At 43.8% G+C, this 21,443-nt stretch overlaps 2 protein-coding genes across 3 annotated transcripts in view; one reads left to right on the top strand and one right to left on the bottom strand.

The window, feature by feature from the left end:
- Positions 1-943: 943 nt before the first annotated feature.
- Positions 944-4,061, bottom strand: LOC129523851 (taperin-like). The gene has a single exon (XM_055347705.2). The coding sequence runs from the start codon at positions 3,788-3,790 to the stop codon at positions 3,080-3,082; it is 711 nt and encodes a 236-aa protein (XP_055203680.1). The 5' UTR covers positions 3,791-4,061; the 3' UTR covers positions 944-3,079.
- The window catches only part of CDK13 (cyclin dependent kinase 13), a 146,761-nt gene continuing 129,374 nt past the window's right edge, over positions 4,057-21,443 (top strand). For both annotated transcript variants that reach the window (XM_031013001.3, XM_031012999.3), the window contains exon 1: positions 4,057-5,279. In XM_031013001.3, coding sequence (XP_030868861.1) covers positions 4,069-5,279 — 1,211 coding nt within the window. In that variant the 5' untranslated portion in view covers positions 4,057-4,068. The remainder of the gene's footprint in view (positions 5,280-21,443) is intronic.

The following is a 21,443-nucleotide window of genomic DNA, read 5'->3' as shown; positions in this document are numbered from 1 at the left end:
TCTGCAACCTCTGCCTCCCGGGTTGAAGCGATTCTCCTGCCTCAGCCTCCCGAGTAGCTGGGATTACAGGCATGCGCCACCACACTGGGCTAATTTTGCATTTTTAGTAGAGATGGGGTTTCTCCATGTTGGTCATGGCTGGTCTTGAACTCCCGACCTCAGGTGATCTGCCCGCCTCGACCTCCCAAAGTGCTGGAATTATAGGCGTGAGCCACTGGGCCCGGCCCTGACCTTCCATTTGTTAAGAATCATTTCCATAAGCTTCGCCCAACAACTTCCACTTCACTTCATTGGCAGGAGCCAATGATCATGTCTTATCTGCAAGGAATACTGGGAGATGTAGTTTTTAGCTAGGCACATTTACCCCCATCAAACCCAGGATACTGTTACTTAGGTAATCAAGGGAAAATCCATGTAGGAAGATAGCTAGAAGTTTACTCCACCATTACTGTTTTATAAATACGTATCCCTCAGCTTTACTGAACCAGCAAGAATTCCCACTCCCCAACACATAGAAGCAATATTGCACTTCTGAAAAAAAAGTGCTAACACTGTGGGCCTCTGAACTGCATAAAAGATGAGTCTGGGGCCTGGTGCAGTGGCTCACGCCTGTCATCCCAGCACTTTGGGAGGCCGAGGCGGGCGGATCACCTGAGGTCAGGAGTTTGAGACCAGCCTGCTCAACATGACAAAACCCCGTTTCTACTAAAAATACAAAAAAATTAGCTCGGCATGGTGGCGGGCAACTGTAATCCCAGCTACACAGGAGAATCGCTTGAACCTGGGGGGCGGAGGTTGCAGTAAGCCAAGATTGCACCCCTGCACTCCAGCCTAGGCGACAAGAGCAAAACTCTGTCTCAAAAAAAAACAAAAACAAAAACAAAACAAAACACGAACTCCCCCCCCCCACACAAGCAGTAATAAACAAAAATATAGTCGTAAATGGGAATTTCAAATCTCTTTAATATTCAGGCAAGCAGACAGGCTTATAGAAACAGACGGCTTCTAATTAAAAGGTCCTTCCCATTTTTTGGAGTTTGAATCCTATTAGTTATTAGTGTTTCCAACCACGTGGGCAGGTATCTTGAGCTCAAAATGTTCATTCGACCCCCCCCACCAAAGGTAGAATCTTTGAGGAAACATGTGGGTGGTAGAACCACAGTAAAAATATTTTAGTACATGTTTTTTGTTTGCACCCTGGATTGGGAACTATCCATTTACTTTTTTTCCCTTCTTCTCCATTTAATACACTTACACATGGGAATTATCCATTTACTATGGATCAAGTTTTCTTTGAAAGTATATGATAGAAGATGACATTCTCAAGTGGAACTGGTTGTACACGAGGGGAGCTGCAAGCTAAACCTCTTATTTGCTCTCTTTGTTCTGTTATTCCAGTCTATTTAACGTAGGATGATGGAACAAGTTGATCCTACATGTTTCTGAAAAAGCCACTTGCTAAACAGTCTTTGGTAGGAGGCTGGCTACAGGACCTTCACTCAACAATACTGTCAACGAGAAATTTGTTTTAGGAACCCTGCCCCCTATCTTTCTATTCAGTTTCCCAATGCCCATCCCATGGTGTTGCCCACCCAGGCCTGCCCTCCTGGGAAATGCTCTGACTTTAAGATTACCTATTCCTTTGCCTCCTCCTTTATCCTTCAGCAAACCAACATCCTTTGTACTCGGTCAGTGAAGTCTGATCTTAGCTTAAATCAGGCCAGTCTGTGATACTGTGATGTCAAACTGATTAAAATAATTTACACTAAGGTATTAACGATGGATAGATACCAAGTGTTTAAGAACTAAACCAACTGATGATCTGAACAAATGAATTTTCAAAGGGGTTACTACATGTAGTCATTGAACAGACGGCTTAGCTTTTTCTTTTATTAGAGGCAGGGCCTCGCCCTGCCGATTGGCCAGGCTGGGGTGCTGTGGCACGATCATGGCTCACTCCAGCCTCGAACTCTTGAGCTCCAGAGATCCTCCTGCCTCAGCCTCCGGAGTAGCTGGGACTACAGGCGTGTGCCACTGCGCAGGGTTAGCTTGCGTTTCCAACCATTCTAAAAGCCAATAAGCCATTTACATTTTAATCTAATTATCCCAAGTGCTCAGTCTGTAACTGAAGGGCAATTCTAAGGCAAGAAATGAGATGTGAGGTCACTATATGGCTATGTTTGGCAACCCCAAAGGTTTAGATATGAAGGTGAAAGTGGGTGAAGTACTAAGAGGGCAGTCCTCATTCGCACAAGATGTTTTGATTTCAAGGCTCCTAAGAATTTGGAATTTTCAGTAGTTCCTTTTAACATTCCACTTATTCCCTGTATTGATTTAAAGCTTAAAAATTTTTATTTTAAAGTAAATAGTGTTACCGAAGCTTGAGCTGTGATTCCCAAGTGTGTTTTTTAGGATAAGAAGGGGCCTCGCGGAAGTTGCGGTGAGCCGAGATCGCACCATTGCACTCAAGCCTGGGCAACAAGAGCGAAACTCAGTCTCAAATTAAAAAAAAAAAAAAAAGATGGGGCCTCGAACTTTGGCGTACGTGAGACAAGTTAAACCAACGCCATCTCCACCCTGTTTTGCGGGGTGTTTTCTCTCCTTTCGCAGCTGTTCCACTCCCAGGGCTTGACTGAAGGTACACGACGGGGTAACTGCCTACTCCAGAAGGCCACCAACAGCATTATTTCCCTCGCAGTCTCCAGAAACACTTGTTCTCACTGTGACCTTTCGCTCAACAGGCAGGCAGTGCGGCGTCTGCAGAGAGCCGGAACCGGCACTGCGCGCTGGACGCAAGCAACAGGCACGACAGGCGCGCCACTACGGGCAGAGTCTCAAGCAACAGCAGTGGGCGGCGCACGAATCCTCTCCTTTCTTTAACCCTTCTTCACACCGAGTCCCACCCTCGCCGGAAGCCGAGCGGTTTCTACATCATGCCACTTCCGGTGCGGCCTGCCTGCCCCTGGCGGGAGCGAGCACGCCAGTGCGCGGCAACTTTGTTCCCGCCTCTCTTGCCCCGGCCACCTCTCATCTTCGGCTTTCTCGGAGCGTCAATTGCGGGCGCGCTCCCGGTCGTACGTCAGGGCTGAAGGGAAAAGCCGACAGAGCGAGGCGAGAAGGAGGGGTTGTGGAGGTTAGGGCCCAACCAGCAAGTCCCGTTGCTCTCCCTCCTCCTGACGAGGAGCGGAGAGGGAAGGGGAGGAGCGAGCCGGGGCCGGCCGCGCACACCAGGAGCCTCCTCGTGGAGGGGGGGAGCGGAGGAAAGGGGTAGCTCCGCCACCTCTGCTGGCGGCGGCGGCGGCGAAAGAAGAAGAAAGTCAGGGCCCGTACCTACCGCCACAGACTCAGGAACGCCCCCGCCCCCATCTCCCCGGAAATAGCCCCCCGCCCAGCCCCGCACAGTCGCTGCCCCAACCGAGAGCCGCAGCCCGGTCGCCCCCGCCTCGCCCCGCCCCGCTGCCCAGCCCCGCGGGCCGCAGAGTGCGCGAGGCCCTAGGCCGGGAGTTGTTGTCAGGCCCAGGCCACTTCCGAGGCGCCTGCGGTGTGTCGCCGCCACCACAGGAGGACGACGTCGACGCCGAGGAGGAGGCGGTGGAGGCGTGTTGTTGTCTCGCCCACTCCCCTCCCCTGAACTCGCACCCAACGTCAGGGCGCGATGGAGTGAAGCGGCGACGAAGGTGGTACTTCCGCGTTGCGCTGCCCGAGCCGAGAGCGCGGCCAAGGCCGCTCCCCCACCCCCTGGGGCACTTGGAGGACTCGGGACTCCCCCGCAGGTCAGCGCCCGGCGCATCTGGTGTTTTCGCTGCCGAGGATAGGACGACGAGCGCGATCGGGAGCTCCGCCGCCCGGATTCCTGCTTCCCTGAGGCCCGGAGGCTGCTGCGTACCCCACTGTGACCTGGAACCCAGGGACCCGAGTCCCGACCCGGATTATCGTGGCGCGTCTCTCGGCCGGCCCTGGTGCTCGGTGTCCCTCCGCCGCCGCTCCCGTTTCCGGCGGGGGAGATGGCCAGGATCTGACCCGGGAGGAGGCCGCACCCGCGCCGCGCTCTGCGGCTGGCTCTAGGCGATGCCGAGCAGCTCGGACACGGCGCTGGGGGGAGGCGGGGGCCTGAGCTGGGCGGAGAAGAAGTTGGAGGAACGCCGCAAGCGGAGGCGATTCCTGTCCCCTCAGCAGCCGCCGCTGCTGTTGCCGCTCCTGCAGCCGCAGCTCCTGCAACCGCCGCCGCCCCCGCCGCCTCTGCTCTTCCTGGCTGCTCCCGGCACGGCCGCCGCCGCAGCCGCCGCCGCCGCGGCCTCCTCCTCTTGCTTCAGCCCGGGCCCCCCTTTGGAGGTCAAGCGGCTGGCGAGAGGCAAGAGGCGCGCAGGAGGGCGGCAGAAGCGGCGCCGCGGGCCCCGCGCCGGGCAGGAGGCGGAGAAGCGTCGGGTCTTCTCGCTGCCCCAGCCGCAGCAGGACGGCGGTGGCGGTGCTAGTAGCGGCGGGGGTGTGACCCCGCTGGTGGAATACGAGGATGTGAGCTCCCAGTCCGAGCAGGGGCTGCTGCTGGGGGGGGCCAGCGCGGCAACGGCGGCGACGGCTGCCGGGGGAACGGGGGGCAGCGGCGGGAGTCCGGCCTCCTCCTCCGGCACCCAGCGGCGCGGGGAGGGGTCGGAGCGCAGGCCCCGCCGGGACCGCCGCAGCAGCAGTGGCCGCAGCAAGGAACGCCACCGCGAGCACCGGCGGCGGGATGGGCAGCGCGGTGGCAGCGAGGCCTCCAAGTCCCGCAGCCGCCACAGCCACAGCGGCGAGGAACGGGCCGAGGTCGCCAAGAGCGGCAGCAGCAGCAGCAGCGGCGGCCGCCGGAAAAGCGCTTCGGCCACATCCAGCAGCAGTAGCAGCCGCAAGGACCGGGACTCGAAGGCCCACCGCAGCCGGACTAAGTCGTCCAAGGAGCCGCCTTCGGCCTACAAGGAACCGCCCAAGGCCTACCGGGAGGACAAGACCGAGCCTAAGGCCTACAGGCGGCGGCGGTCCCTCAGCCCGCTGGGAGGCCGGGACGACAGCCCGGTGTCCCACAGGGCCTCTCAGAGCCTGAGGAGCCGCAAGTCCCCCAGCCCGGCAGGAGGTGGCAGCAGCCCGTATTCTCGGCGGCTGCCGCGCTCCCCGAGCCCCTACAGCCGCCGCCGCTCCCCCAGCTACAGCCGCCACAGCTCCTACGAGCGGGGCGGCGACGTGTCCCCTAGTCCCTACAGCAGCAGCAGCTGGCGCCGCTCTCGCAGTCCCTACAGCCCTGTGCTCAGGTGAGTCCCGCCGTTCTGCCCGTGTGTGCCTTGGCTGCGCTGGCCAAATCCCCAGGAGGAAGGGAAAGTGGTGCCCGGGTCCTCAGAACGATTCAGGTCCACCACCGAGACGAGACAACACCGCCTGAGCCTCCCAGGAAGGATAGGCGTTTTCGCGCGCGTGACGCTTTTTTAGGGGGTCGAAGGGACAAAGCAACTGGGCGAACGGAACTTTTCTCCTAGCTGTGGCAGGGAAGATTTCTAAGGAAGAATTCAAAGTTTCAGACTTGTTGCATTAATGTGTTAACAGGTTTCTCTCAGTTGCTCTTTGCTTTTCTGGTACAATTTGGGTAAACCTAGAAGTGGTTTAAGTCTCAATTTTGAAAGTTCTGTGAAGAGGTTTCATTGTTGGGAATTTAGGAATGGACTGCAACTTAGGATCTAGTATTGTACAGGGGAATAAGAATCAGGTACTGATGTCAGAGTTAGATGTGGATTGCAGATGTTTCTTATGATTATTACAGAAATGGGAGAAGCAGCCTTTCTGTGAAGTTTATTCTTTTAGTATGTTAAAAAAGCTTAGGTGGAAGCTGATAGTTCTGAATACTGAAGATAAAAAAGGTATCTATTTAGTGATATTCTTGTGTGGGATAGTTTTTACCTGATCTTTCGAAGTCATAATTATAGAAGGTAGAAAAAATGACAAGACTGTGGTTTCTTTGTTGGTTTGTGATGACACCCAGTTGCTAATAACATTATAAATCTGGGTGGTGTAACCTAGTGTAACCAAGTGAATGGCTGAGTACATTCTTATACTATTATAAGCCTGTAACTGCTTACTTTAAAAGCTAAGTAGACTTTTTCTTAGATATATGCCCGAAGGATAAAAACACAGTATAACTAGACATTTAAATATCAGGATCTTTGTCCAGAAATCTTTAAAAGGTGTAATTTAATTTAATGAAATTGGAGTAAAACTTTTCTGTAGCTTTCTTGCCTTTTTTGTTATATAATATTCTTTTTAAAAAGTGTGCCTTAAAATATACTTATCCACTAAGCAAAGTGCATTAAAAACAACTTTCGAGTATTTTATGGGTTCTTATATTCCTTGAGATGTTTGGACATTCCAGACCTTATAGTGTAGAGTATTGCAAAATGACATTTGTATCAGTTTTTCTTCCTGGGTTTCAGTAATGGCAAGTGGATGTACAGTACCTCTAAGTATGGGTTATGTGGAATCTCAACATAATACGAATATGCATCTGCAAAATTAGCAGATCTTTTTTAAGTATCACCATAATAAATGTAAAGGTGTGATGTTTATAGAGATCTGAGCGTGAGTTTGTCTTTAAGCCAAAAAAGTTGTATAAATTGCTTCACTCTTAAAGAGTGTTGAAGCATACTTAAAATGTTAGTTGATACCTTAATGAAGAATTGAAAAACTCATTCATCAAAATTAGCCATTGTATCTTGTAAGACTTTGTATGTTACTTTTAACTATAATACTTTGCCAAAGGGTTTGCAGTTTTTGCAATTGAATTTGTTTTGCAAACTGGTTGGTTGAAGTTTCAGCACTTGAACAATTTAAAGTGCTTGATGCAATTTTAAGAATGGATTTTTTACTTATCAGGCTTTTTAGTTGCTGGATACTTCAGCGAGATCCTTTATTGTATAATAGTGGTAGGTATTTTATATATATATATGAAATATATAATCGTGGTATGTATAACTAGGACTATTCATATTTAGCAAGTATTTTTTGACCCTGTATTGTATGCCATATACTGTTTTAGGTATTGGGATGTAGCAGGAAAGAAAAAGTTACTTGCCCTCATAGAGCTTGCGTTCTGGAGGACCGTTCAACACATAATCTTTTCATGGTGTTTACATTGACCACCAGTATTTCTAAAGAGTTGAATTTGGAAGGAACTTTAGGGTATCTTGGCTAACATTCCTGACAGATGGCCATTTGGTATGTGCCTGAAATACATCTAGAGGTGGGAAGCACGTTAGTTTGAGGCAACCTGTTCCACTAGATTTGGGACTTGAGTGTTTTAGCAAGATCCTTGAAGACTCAGTTTCCTAAACTGTAACAGGGAAACACTTGTTTTTCTGGATTATTTCAAGGATTAAGTGAAAATTTATCTTTTTAAAGCATGCAGCCTTACAGAAATATTTAAGGTGGTTGAATTATTCAATATCCCAAATTGTAAGAATTCTTCATATTGTGACCAAAATCCACCTTCAAACCATTGCTCCAAGTTTAACCCTTTGGAATGGTACAGAGCACACGTGTATGCTAACCCTTTAAAATATAAAGACAGTTGTCATGATTTGTGAGTCTTCTAGACTAAAAAACTCATACGGTTTTCAGATTTTTCACATTATATCTAGTTTGTCAAATGTCCAGCTTAAAACATGGGGCCCAGAATTAATAGCTAAAATAGTTGATTGGAAAAATCTTAAGATTTTAAAATATAATAAGTGTATTGTTACTTTTTAGGAACGGTTAATTGAACTCACTTGTACAGATTAATGGAAAAGTTTTATTTATTTTCAGAATTTATTACTTGTGGTAAGTGGCCCATGTTCTTTAATGAATGGACTGCTGTGAGTTCCATGAAGGCAACTGGCCTGTCTTGTCCACCATTGTATTTCTAGTGCTCAGCACTGTATCCGGCACAAGTACACTCTTAATAAATGTTGAATAGGTAAATGAAGGGATGCTGGAGTTTACTGAACATACAAAATATTAATGTGGGCCTGTATTACAAACTTCATTCAAAATATTTAATACAGACCATGTGTAATGCTGTAAGAAACAGTGTAATCTTTCCCCAGCCTATGCAGAACTTACATATTAATGAATTGTCAGTGTAGATATTTTCAAGGAAATGCATACACATTCAAAATAGTATTGAAATCGTGGTATGAAGATGAAAAACAATTTTAAATAAGCTGAAAATAGAGATAGGGTTTCACCATGTTGCCCAGGCTGGTGTCAAACTCCTGGGCTCAAATGATCCACCTGCTGCATCAGCCTCCCAAAGTCCAGGGATTACAGGTGTGAGCCACCACATCCAGCCTGAAGCTTTTTTTGATGTCAGATAAATAAATCCTTTTCATTTTAGTGACTTCTACTTCACAACTTGTTCTTTGTCTTCATTTGAATCTTCAGTCCTCGGCTCATGCATTTCTTTTCATCAGTTCCCTCTTACCTTTACTTTTTCCCCTGTATAATCTGTTTGCCATATTTTCTTTACTACTTGACTGTTGGGGTGTGGAAGGTCACGTAATCTTGCTGATTGGCCCTATAATAAATGTGAGGGTGTGCTGAAAAGAGGGGAGGGTACCGTTTGTAGTGTTTTACTGTGTGCCAGGCATTGATAAATATTTAACATATATTGACCACCAAAATCCATGTGATAGTTGGAAACATTCCCATTGATGGATTGGGAAACGGGAGCTCTAAAAGGTTTTAAGCGATTTGTTCCAAGGTCAGCTTGGATTCAAACCCTAGGCTGATTTGAAAGTACATGCTCTTAATATTAAAGAGCATGGATTTTGGTTACAATATGAAGGTGGATTTTGGTTACAATATGAAGAATTCTAACAGCAGTCTATTCATTAAAGAACATGGGCCACTTACCACTTAAAGCATATGCTTTATTGAACTTTAGTTGGCATTCAGGGGCGCTGGCCACCTCACGTAATGACCTGTTTTGGTGAAAAATCAGCTTCTGCTTGGGTATTTATGTGTTGATTTCTGTTCCTTGGCCATTTTATCAGCATTTTGAAGATTTTAAAAGATGAATCTTCTAAAGATTCTTTTAGCTTATTTGTGTTTATTTGTAGTTTTTATGAACAATTGGGTTTAAATCTTGTGGATGTTTTTCCTACTTTGTCTTTACAAAGATTGGCTAAAAACATTTCTTGAAGACATTAATTACTCTTAGTTATTGGTGGTGGTTTTCCAGAATTATTTTGATCTGAAGTTACTGATGTCAGATTAAAATCCGTGCAAGAAATTATGTGTGTTTTGTTCTTTCTCTAAACCTATGGAAGTTCCATTCCACCAAGAAGCACAGAAGCATTCATTATGGAATAATAAGAACCTAAGAATCTGAAAAAGATGGGTGGACTCTAAATATAAATAAGAAAAATTATTGTTATATGTGGTACCTCTGTTATGGATTATTTAGTGTTTTGTCCTGAAAACTATAGTTCAAAAGTATATGAAATGAAGATATTCCGTAATGAAAAAAAAACTCAAAAAATATGCCACTGATTTAATATATACTTAATAGAAATAAGTCATGAAAATCCCTAGGTGAATGGAATTCTTAAAATGCTTTTAAAAAGTGTCAAAAAATCGGATACTAGAACAAATGCAGAAACTCTCAGAAGGGAATGGAAGTTTAGGTTAACTGTCTTAAATTTCCAAAGCTGTAATCATTATTTTCATTCTCAAAGTGATGGCCTTGTGTTTTGCTCCTTCTCTGACCAAACTTTACCTGGCATTTACATCTACTCAGTCCTTATCACATTTCTTTTCCGCTCACGCTAATATTTATTTCTTTCCATTTCTATCACCCTTTCAGGTTAATTAGCTAGACTTCCTGTTACTGTGAACATTCTTCTCGTTTCATCCATTCTTCTCTTCTCAGTTCATTCTTTATTAGGAGAGTTTTCTTAATATCTTTGTTTAGCTCATGTCACTCCCATTATATTAGAATTATTATTAGAATAAACCTAAACTTTTTTTTTTAGGGATAGTGTCTAGCTCAGTTGCCCACCCTGGAGTGCAGTGATGATGTGATCATGGCTCACAGCAGCTTCGAACTCCTGGGCCCAGAGGATCCTCCTGCTTCAGCCTCCCGAGTAGCTGGGATTACAGGTGCATGCCACCGTGCCTGGCTAATTTTTGTATTTTTTGTAGCGATGGGTTTTACCATGTTGCTCTGACTTTTCTTGAACTCCTGGCCTCAGACAATCCTCCCGCCTGGGCCTCCCAAAGTGTTGGGATTACAGGCATGAGCAACTGTGCATGGCCAAGTCTACACTTCCTAATGCTTCATCAGTTAATGCCTTTTATGATCTGGCTCCATTCTATCACAGTGCTGTTTTCAAAGACATTTTTATTTCTATTTTTATACTTGCTGTTCTGTTAGCTTAAGTGATAAGAGACACTCCAAACTCTCTTTTGCTCTTCATCTCCAGCTTTGCATTTAAAACTCAGCTCAAAAATCCCACTGTCTTGTGTGTGTGTGTGTGTGTGTGTGTGTGTTTTGGTAGAGATGGTGTCTTACTGTGTTGCTCAGGCTGGTCTCCTGGGGTTGAACAATCCTCCTGTCCTTGCCTCTCCCAAAGTGTTGGGATTACAGGCATGAGCCAGTGTGTCCAGCCTTAAATCCCACTATCTTGCGACCTTTTTCCATTCATCTAGATAAAAATTAATTTTTTTTCCTGTGCCCCCACAGCACTTTATCTTTGTTGTAGAGTTTTAAAAAATTCTGTTTAATATGTGTTTAGTTGGCTGCTACCTTTGTGTTTTCCCTACTAGATTGTAAGCTCCTAGAGGACAAATTACAGAGCTTATTTATTGGTGGTTTAATTTAAATACATTTTTTCTCTACAGATTAGTGCAAACCAGTCTGCACAGATGCAAGTTATATCTGTAAACTTGCTTGGTATTTTGGTTTACATACACTCTCATACTCTAGGATAGGGCAGGTAATTGTTTCGATTTATAAGGAGGGAATTTAAGAACCTCCTTCTAGCTTCTACTTTATTAGAATGAGTAGAGGATGCTGGGAGTCACTTTAGTGTGAATGGAATAAATTCAGACCTAGTGTTTATATTTGCCCTCTGTTGTGCTGATCAAGATAAATTCTTGGTGAGTTTGAATTAATCTTTAAAGAGAAAATTTTCTGGGCAGACATTATGTCAGACTTATTTCCCGACTCTGAAAAATTGTAGCTATTTTTGAAAAACCAGTTGGAAGTGAATGTTGCTTAATATTCACATATAAGATAATTTTAATTTTTTCCTTTATTTTGGACTTTTTTTGTGTGAATATCATTTTGTTGTTGTTATTTTGGTTTTGGTTGGCTTTGTTTTCTATAAATTTATAAGCTTTGAAGTGGGTGTTGGAAGCAAAAGTACCAAGCTAAAATCAGAAGCATTACTTGTTTGCAGTGATTTTGTTCCTTGAATTCCTGCACATTTAAATTGTGGAAGAACCTAGTGTTTTTTATGTATTTGGAAAATAAAATTGATGTACGTTAGAGGATAAATATAGGTAAAACTGGAATGTAAGTAAAATGGAAATGAGGTTAGTGAGAGGAACCGAAAATGGTAAATGATCTACACGCCTCCCTGCTTCTCTGTTTGCATTTTCAGTTGCATAGGGGCACTTTCACTGGGATATTTTATTGGCATTCCAAACTCAATTTACCTAACATTAAATTATTTCACCTTTCTTAGAGTCATTTTTTTTCTGTTATTGCTCTTTATTATTTTTCACCTGTTTGCAAGCATAATAGAGGCTAATGGTAGAAATTTTCCGTTAGTATAGAAAAGTATAAGAGATTAAAAGGCCCCTTAGGTCCAGCTACCTGATGAGATGATCACTCATGACATTTTGATAAATATTCTTCTAGACTTTTTTATGCATATATGCACAGGGACGTATGATTTTTCCATAAGCGGGAACATGTAACAATGCTGCCTTGTAGCCTGTACTCCATAGTACAGCATACCATTTTTATTAGTAGCTCCTAGTATTCTGTTGTATGGATATAGCATAAATTGTTTGGCTGAATCCACTTTGATAAATTCTTAGTTTTGGTTTTTTTTTTAGTTTTTGCTATGTGTGTATATCTAAAGCAAATTTTTTTGTGTGTATTTGTTCCATTATCTTCTTTAGATTGAATTTCCCGGGGATAAAATTGTTGAGGCAAAGGTGGTATATACATTTGTAACATTGATACACTTTCAAAATGCCTTTCAGAAGGCTTTTACAAATTTACATTTCCCAACAGTGTGGAATTACCCATTTCCTGAGTCTCACCACCACTTGGAGTTGTCACATATTCCATTATTGGTTTTTTTTGTTGTTTTGTATTTTCAGTAGAGATGGGGTTTTGCCATGTTGGCCAGGCTGATCTTGAACTCCTGACCTCAAATGATCTGCCCACCTTGGCCTTCCAAAGTGCTGGGATTATAGCTGTGAGCCCCTATTGGTGCCTGGCACCATTATTGTTTCATTCATTTGCATTTCTTTGATATTTAATAAGGTTTAATATATTTTCATCTGTTTACTGGATATTTTAATTTCTTTCTTTTTTTTTTTTGCTCTTGTTGCCCAGGCTGGAATGGTGCGATCTCGGCTCACCGCAACCTCTGCCTCCCGGGTTCAAGCGATTCTCCTTCTTCAGCCTCCCGAGTAGCTGGGATTACAGGCATGCGCCACCATGACCAGCTAATTTTGTATTTTTAGTAGAGACGAGGTTTTTCCATGTTGGTCAGGCTGGTCTCGAACTCCTGGCCTCAGGTGATCCACCCACCTCGGCCTCCCAGAGTGCTGGGATTACAGGCGTGAGCCACCGTGCCTGGCCTTTTTCTTTCTTTTTTTTTTTTTTAATTGAGACCGGGTCTCACTCTGTCACCCAGGCTGGAGTGCAGTGGCACCATCTGCTTACTGCAACCTCCACCTCCCAGCTCAAGTGATCTCTCACCTCAGCCTCCCGAGTAGCTGGGATCACAGATGCAGGCCACCATGCCCAGTTAAATTTTTTATTTTTGGTAGAGACAGGGTTTCACCGTGTTGTTGCCAAGGCTGGTCTCGAACTCCTGAGCTCAAGCAGTCTGCCTGCCTTGGCCTTTCAAAGTGCGGGGATTACAGGTGTGAACCACTGCACCTGGCCAGATGTTCTAATTTCTTGATTCTTTTTTTTTTTTTCAAATTAACTTGCAAGACCTACTTGTGTGTTATAGCTACTTTTTTTTTTTTTTTTTTTTTGCGGCATTAGCAAGTATTTTTCCTGAGCTTGTCTTTTATCTTTTAACCTTCTTTATGTAACGTTTTGTTTTAGGACTAGGTTTTTGATTTGTCTCTGTGTGTGTGCACATGTGTGTTTTAAGTGGTAGTAGTTTCTCCCAGGTACCTAGTGTCAAACTTTAGTAGAACTTTTATCTCTCCGTAGTTGTAATGAACTTCTTGTTCTGTAAAGTTTTTTCTTTTTTTTTTTTCCAGTGGTCTTTTGGTCCACACATTTGTCTTGGAATGGTTTGTTGTTAGTTCTGCTTGCTTTTAGATTTCTCTTTGAGCCCCTCCTGTTCTCTGTATTCAGATTTAAAATACCACTTTCATTTGATCATTTTTTTTTTCTGTAAGATACTTACAGAATCAAATACTTATTTTTTTGAGATGGAGTCTCGCTCTGTCACCCAGGCTGGAGTGCAGTGGCACGCAGTGGCATGATCTCGGCTCACTGCAAGCTCCGCCTCCCAGGTTCACACTATTCTCCTGCCTCAGCCTCGCAAGTAGCTGGGACTACAGGCGCCCGTCACCACGCCCGGCTAATTTTTTTTGTGTTTTCGGTAGAGACGGGGTTTCATCATTTTACCCAGGATGGTCTTAATCTCCTGACCTCGTGATCCACCCGCCTTGGCCTCTCAAAGTGCTGGGATTACAGGCATGAGCCACCGCATCCGGCCATCAGATACTTTTAAAATTTATTTATTTATTTATTTATTTAAGATGGAGTCTCACTGTTGTCGCCCAGGCTGTAGTGCAGTGGCGTGATCTCGGCTCACTGTAACAACCTACGCCTCCCGGGTTCAAGCTGTTCTTCAGCTTTAGCCTCCTGAGTAGCTGGAATTACAGGCGCCTGCCACCATGCCTGGCTAATTTTTGTACTTTTAGTAGAGATGGGGTTTTGCCATGTTGGCCAGGCTGGTCTTGAACTCCTGACCTCAGGTGATCTGCCCACCTTGGCCTGTCAAAGTGCTGGGATTAGAGGCGTGAGCCACCGCACCCGGCCAATTTATTTTTTATTGGCAAATAATTGTATATATTTATGTGTGTGATGTTTTGGTGTTTACCTGTGGAGGGCTTCAATCAAGATAATTAAGAAATCAGTCACATCACATATCTATTTTGGTGGTGAAAACATTTTTAAAATAATTTTTTTTTAACACAGCTCGAAACAGCCATTGAAGAAAACATTTTAACTCTACTCTTTGGCTGGGCACAGTGGCTCACGCCTGTAATCCCAGAACTTTGGGAGGCCAAGGTGGATGGATTACTTGAGGTCAGGAGTTCAAGACCAGCCTGGCCAACATGGCGAAACCCCGTCTCTACTAAAAATACAAAACATAGCCAAGCATGGGGGCGTGTGCCTGTAGACCCCAACTACTCGGGAGACTGAGGCAGCAGAATAGCTCGAACTTGGGAGGCAGAGGTTGCAGTGAGCCGAGATCTCGCCACGACACTCCAGCCTGGGCACAAAGCAAGACTCCGTCTCAAACAAAAAAACTACTCTTTTGTCAGTATCAGAATATGCAGTGCATTATTGTAGTCACCATTCTGCCCAATAGATCGCTAAAATTTATTCCTTCTGTCTATCTGAAACTTTGTGTCTTTTGATCAACATCTCCCTTTCCCTATACACTCCTCTCCCCTAGACCCTGGTAACCACCATTCTACTCCCTACTTCTATGAGTTTGAATTTTCTAGATTCCACATATAAGTGAGATCATGCAGTATTTATCTTCCTGTCACAAATGACATAATTTACTTCTTTTTTTTTAAATTATACTTTAAGTTTTAGGGTACATGTGCACAACGTGCAGGTTAGTTACATATATATACATGTGCCATTTTGGTGTGCTGCACCCATTAACTCATCATTTAACATTAGGTATATCTCCTAATGCTATCCCTCCCCTCTCCCCTCACCCCACAACAGGCCCCGGTGTGTGATGTTCCCCTTCCAGTGTCCATGTGTTCTCATTGTTCAATTCCCACCTATGAGTGAGAACATGCAGTGTTTGGTTTTTTGTCTTTGCAATAGTTTGCTGAGAATGATGGTCTCCAGCTTCATCCATATCCCTACAAAGGACATGAACTCATCGTTTTTTATGGCTGCATAGTATTCCATGGTGTGTATGTGCCACATTTTCTTAATCCAGTCTATCATTGTTGGACATTTGGGTTGGTTCCAAGTCTTTGCTATTGTGAATAGTGCCCCAATAAACATACATGTGCATGTGTCTTTATAGCAGCATGATTTATAGTCCTTTGGGTATATACCCTGTAATGGGATGGCTTGGTCAAATGGTATTTGTAGTTCTAGATCCCTGAGGATTTGCCACAGTGACTTCCACAATGGTTGAACTAGTGTACAGTCCACCAACAGTGTAAAAGTGTTCCTATTTCTCCATATCCTCTCCAGCACCTGTTGTTTCCTGACTTTTTAATGATCACCATTCTAACTGGTGTGAGATGGTATCTCATTGTGGTTTTGATTTGCATTTCTCTGATGACCAGTGATGATGAGCGTCTTTTCATGTGTCTTTTGGCTGCATAAATGTCTTCTTTCGAGAAGTGTCTGTTCGTATCCTTCGCCCACTTTTTGATGGGGTTGTTTGTTTTTTTCTTGTACATTTGTTTAAGTTCATTGTAGATTCTGAATATTAGCCCTTTGTCACTTGAGTAGATTGCAGAAATTTTCTCCCATTCTGTAGGTTGCCTGTTCACTCTGATGGTAGTTTCTTTTGCTGTGTGGAAGCTGTTTAGTTTAATTAGATCCCGTTCGTCAATTTCGGCTTTTGTTGCCATTGCTTTTGGTGTTTTAGACATGAAGTCCTTGCCCATACCTATGTCCTGAATGGTATTGCCTAGGTTTTCTTCTAGGCTTTTAGGTCTAACATTTAAGTCTCTAATCCATCTTGAATTAATTTTTGTATAAGGTGAAGGAAGGGATCCAGTTTCAGCTTTCTACATAATGCTAGCTAGTTTTCCTAGCACCATTTATTAAATAGGGAATCCTTTCCCCATTTCTTGTTTTTGTCAGGTTTGTCAAAGATCAGATGGTTGTAGATATGCGGCATTACTTCTGAGGGCTCTGTTCTGTTCCATTGGTCTATATCTCTGTTTTGGTACCAGTACCATGCTGTTTTCATTACTGTAGCCTTGTAGTATAGTTCGAAGTCAGGTAGCGTGATGCCTCCAGCTTTGTCCTTTTGGCTTAGGATTGACTTGGCAGTGTGGGCTCTTTTTTGGTTCCATATGAACTTTAAAGTAGTTTTTTCCAATTCTGTGAAGAAAGTCATTGGTAGCTTGATGGGGATGGCATTGAATCTATAAATTACCTTGGGCAGTATGGCCATTTTCATGATATTGATTCTTCCTACCCGTGAGCATGGAATGTTCTTCCATTTGTTTGTATCCTCTTTTATTTCATTGAGCAGTGGTTTGTAGTTCTCCTTGAAGAGGTCCTTCACATCCCTTGTAAGTTGGATTCCTGGGTATTTTACTCTCTTTAAAGCAATTGTGAATGGGAGTTTACTCATGATTTGGCTGTTTGTCTGTTATTGGTGTATAAGAATGCTTGTGATTTTTTTACATTGATTTTGTATCCCGAGACTTTGCTGAAGTTGCCTATCAGCTTAAGGAGATTTTGGGCTGAGATGATGGGGTTTTCTAGATATACAATCATGTCATCTGCAAACAGGGACAATTTGACTTCCTCTTTTCCTAATTGAATACCCTTTATTTCCTTCTCCTGCCTGATTGCCCTGGCCAGAACTTCCAACACTATGTTGAATAGTAGTGGTGAGAGAGGGCATCCCTGTCTTGTGCCAGTTTTCAAAGGGAATGCTTCCAGTTTTTGCCCATTCAGTATGATATTGGCTGTGGGTTTGTCATAGATAGCTCTTATTATTTTGAGATACGTCCCATCAATACCTAATTTATTGAGAGTTTTTAGCATGAAGCGTTGTTGAATTTTGTCAAAGGCGTTTTCTGCATCTATTGTGATAATCATATGGTTTTTGTCATTGGTGCTGTTTATATGCTGGATTACGTTTATTGATTTGCATATGTTGAACCAGCCTTGCATCCCAGGGATGAAGCCCACTTGATCATGGTGGATAAGCTTTTTGATGTACTGCTGGATTTGGTTTGCCAGTATTTTATTGAGGATCTTTGCATTGATGTTCATCAGGGATATGGTCTAAAATTCTATTTTTTGTTTTGTCTCTGCCTGGCTTTGGTATCAGGATGATGCTGGCCTCATAAAATGAGTTAGGGAGGGTTCCCTCTTTTTCTGTTGATTGGAATAGTTTCAGAAGGAATGGTACCAGCTCCTCCTTGTACCTCTGGTAGAATTCAGCTGTGAATCCATGTGGTCCTGGACTTTTTTTGGTTGGTAAGCTATTAATTATTGCCTCAATTTCAGAGCCTGTTATTGGTCTATTCAGATATTCAACTTCTTCCTGGTTTAGTCTTGGGAGGGTGTCTGTGTCGAGGAATTTATCCATTTCTTCTAGATTTTCTACTTTATTTGCGTAGAAGTGTTTATAGTATTCTCTGATGGTAGTTTGTATTTCTGTGGGATCAGTGGTGATATCCCCATTATCATTTTTTATTGCATCTATTTGATTCTTCTTTTTTGTTTATTAGTCTTGCTAGCGGTCTGTCAATTTTGTTGATCTTTTAAAAAAACCAGCTCCTGGATTCATTGATTTTTGTTTTTTGAAGGGATTTTTGTGTCTCTATTTCCTTCAGTTCTGCTCTGATCTTAGTTATTTCTTGCCTTCTGCTAGCTTTTGAATGTGTTTGCTCTTGCTTCTCTAGTTCAATTGTAATGTTAGGGTGTCAATTTTAGATCTTTCCTGCTTTCTCTTGTGGGCTTTAGTGCTTATAAATTTCCCTCTACACACTGCTTTGAATGTGTCCCAGAGATGGTATGTTGTGTCTTTGTTCTCGTTGGTTTCAAAGAACATCTTTATTTCTGCCTTCATTTCGTTATGTATCCAGTAGTCATTCAGCAGCAGGTTGTTCAGTTTCCATGTAGTTGAGCGGTTTGGAGTGAGTTTCTTAATCCTGAGTTCTAGTTTGAGTGCACTGTGGTCTGAGAGACAGTTTGTTATAATTTCTGTTCTTTTACATTTGCTGAGGAGTGCTTTGCTTCCAAGTATGTGGTCGATTTTGGAATAGGTGTGGTGTGGTGCTGAAAAGAATGTATATTCTGTTGATTTGGGGTGGAGAGTTCTGTAGATGTCTATTAGGTTAGCTTGGTGCAGAGCTGAGTTCAATTCCTGAATATCCTTGTTAACTTTCTGTCTCGTTGATCTGTCTAATGTTGACAGTGGGGTGTTAAAGTCTCCCATTATTATTGTGTGGGAGTCTCTCTTTGTAGGTCTCTAAGGACTTGCTTTATAAATCTGGGTGCTCCAGTATTGGGTGCATATATATTTAGGATAGATAGCTCTTCTTGTTGAATTGATCCCTTTACCATTATGTAATGGCCTTCTTTGTTTCTTTTGATCTTTGTTGGCTTAAAGTCTGTTTTATCCGAGACTAGGATTGCAACCACTTGCCCTTTTTGTTTTCCATTTGCTTGGTAGATCTTCCTCCATCCCTTTATTTTGAGCCTGTGTGTGTGTCTGCACGTGAGATGGGTTTCCTGAATACAGCACGCTGATGGGTCTTGACTCTTTATCCAATTTGCCAGTCTGTGTCTTTTAATTGGAGCATTTAGCCCATTTACATTTAAGGTTAATATTGTTGTGTGTGAATTTGATCCTGTCATTATGATGTTAGCTGGTTATTTTGCTCATTAGTTGATGCAGTTTCTTCCTAGCCTCAGTGGTCTTTACAATTTGGTATGTTTTTGCAGTGGCTGGTACCGGTTGTTCCTTTCCATGTTTAGTGCTTCCTTCAGGAGCTCTTGTAGGGCAGGCCTGGTGGTGACAAAATCTCTCAGCATTTGCTTGTCTGTAAAGGATTTTATTTCTCCTTCACTTATGAAGCTTAGTTTGGCTGGATATGAAATTCTGGGTTGAAAATTCTTTTCTTTAAGAATGTTGAATATTGGCCCCCACTCTCTTCTGGCTTGTAGAGTTTCTGCTGAGAGATCAGCTGTTAGTCTGATGGGCTTCCCTTTGTGGGTAACCTGACCTTTCTCTCTGGCTGCCCTTAACATTTTTTCCTTCATTTCAACTTTGGTGAATCTGACAATTACGTGTCTTGGAGTAGCTCTTCTCGAGGAGTATCTTTGTGGTGTTCTCTGTATTTCCTGAATCTGAATGTTGGCCTGCCTTGCTAGATTAGGGAAGTTCTCCCGGATAATATCCTGCAGAGTGTTTTCCAACTTGGTTCCATTCTCCCCATCACTTTCAGGTACACCAATCAGATGTAGATTTGGTCTTTTCACATGGTTCCATATTTCTTGGAGGCTTTGTTCGTTTCTTTTTATTCTTTTTTCTCTAAACTTCTCTTCTCGCTTCATTTCATCTTCCATCACTGATACCCTTTCTTCCAGTTGATCGAATCAGCTACTGAGGCTTGTGCATTCGTCACGTAGTTCTTGTGCCTTGGTTTTCAGCTCCATCAGGTCCTTTAAGGACTTGTGTGTGTTGGTTATTCTAGTTAGCCTTTCATCTAATTTTTTTTCAAGGTTTTTAACTTCTTTGCCATGAGTTCGAATTTCCTCCTTTAGCTCGGAGTAGTTTGATTGTCTGAATGAAGCCTTCTTCTCTGAACTCGTCGAAGTCATTCTCTGTCCAGCTTTGTTCCGTTGCTGGTGAGGAGCTGCGTTCCTTTGGAGGAGGAGAGGCGCTCTGATTTTTAGATTTTTCAGTTTTTCCGCTCTGTTTTTCCCCATCTTTGTGGTTTTATCTACCTTTGGTCTTTGATGATGGTGATGTACAGATGGGGTTTTGGTATGGATGTCCTTTCTGCTTGTTAGCTTTCCTTCTAACAGTCAGGACCCTCAGCTGCAGGTCCGTTGGAGTTTGCTGGAGGTCCACTCCAGACCCTGTTTGCCTGGGTATCAGCAGCGGAGGCTGCAGACCAGCGGATATTGGTGAACAGCAAATGTTGCTGCCTGATCGTTCCTCTGGAAGTTTTGTCTCAGAGGAGTACCCGGCCGTGTGAGGGGTCAGTCTGCCCCTACTGGGGGGTGCCTCCCAGTTAGGCTACTCGGGGTTCAGGGACCCACTTGAGGAGGCAGGCTGTCTGTTCTCAGATCTCTAGCTGCGTGCTGGGAGAACCACAATTTACTTCTTTTTAAAGCTAAGCCGAGTGCAGTGGCGCACGCCTGTAATCCCAGTACTTTGGGAGCCTGAGGTGGGCAGATCGCTTGAGCTCAGGAGTTTGAGACTAGCCTGGGCAACGTGGTGAAATCTCTTCTCTACAAATACAGAAAAATTAGCCCAGCATGGTGGCATGTACCTGTAGTTCCAGATACTTGTGAGGCAGAACTGGGAGAATTGCGTGAGCCCTGGCGGTAAAGGCTACAGTAAGCTGAGATTGCGCCACGCCACTGCACTCCAGCCTGGGCAACAGAGTGAGACCCTGTCTCAAAAACAAAATAAAACAAAAAACAAACCTGAACTACATTAAAAAAAAAAAAAATCCGTTCATCTAACGATGGACACCTAGGTTGCTTCCATATCTGAGCTATTGTGGATAATGCTGCAATGAACATGGGAGTGGAGACATCTCCTAAGCATACTGATTTCAGTTCCTTTGGGTATATACCCAGAAGTGGGATCATGTGGTAATCTTGTTTTTACTTTTTTGAGGAACCTCCATACCATTATCCATGATGGCTATAGTAATTTACATTCATACCAGCAGTGCACAAGGGTCTCCTTTTCTGTATACCCTTGCCAACACTTGTTAGCTTTCATTTTTTTGATGCTAGCCATTCTAACAGGTGGGAGGTGGTATCTCATAGTGGTTTTAGTTTGCATTTCCTTGGTGATTATTGATGATGATGAGCATTTTTTCATGTATCTGTTGGCCATTTGTATGTCCTTTTTAAAAAAAAATTGAGATGGGATCTTGCTACATTGCCCAGGCTGGTCTCAAACTCCTGGGCTCAAGGAGTCTTCCCACCTCACCCACTTCAGCCTCCCAAGTAGCTGGGATTCAAGCACTAATCACCA

This window comes from Gorilla gorilla, chromosome 6 (assembly GCF_029281585.2).
Source record: "Gorilla gorilla gorilla isolate KB3781 chromosome 6, NHGRI_mGorGor1-v2.1_pri, whole genome shotgun sequence".
Taxonomy (NCBI): domain Eukaryota; kingdom Metazoa; phylum Chordata; class Mammalia; order Primates; family Hominidae; genus Gorilla; species Gorilla gorilla.
The sequence above is the reverse complement of the archived record's forward strand: the minus strand, read 5'-3'. Positions and strand labels throughout refer to the sequence as shown.

Coding starts and splice junctions, on each gene's coding strand:
- LOC129523851 (XM_055347705.2), bottom strand. CDS start 3,790: ATGCGCCGGGCGCTGACCTGCGGGGGAGTCCCGAGTCCTCCAAGTGCC.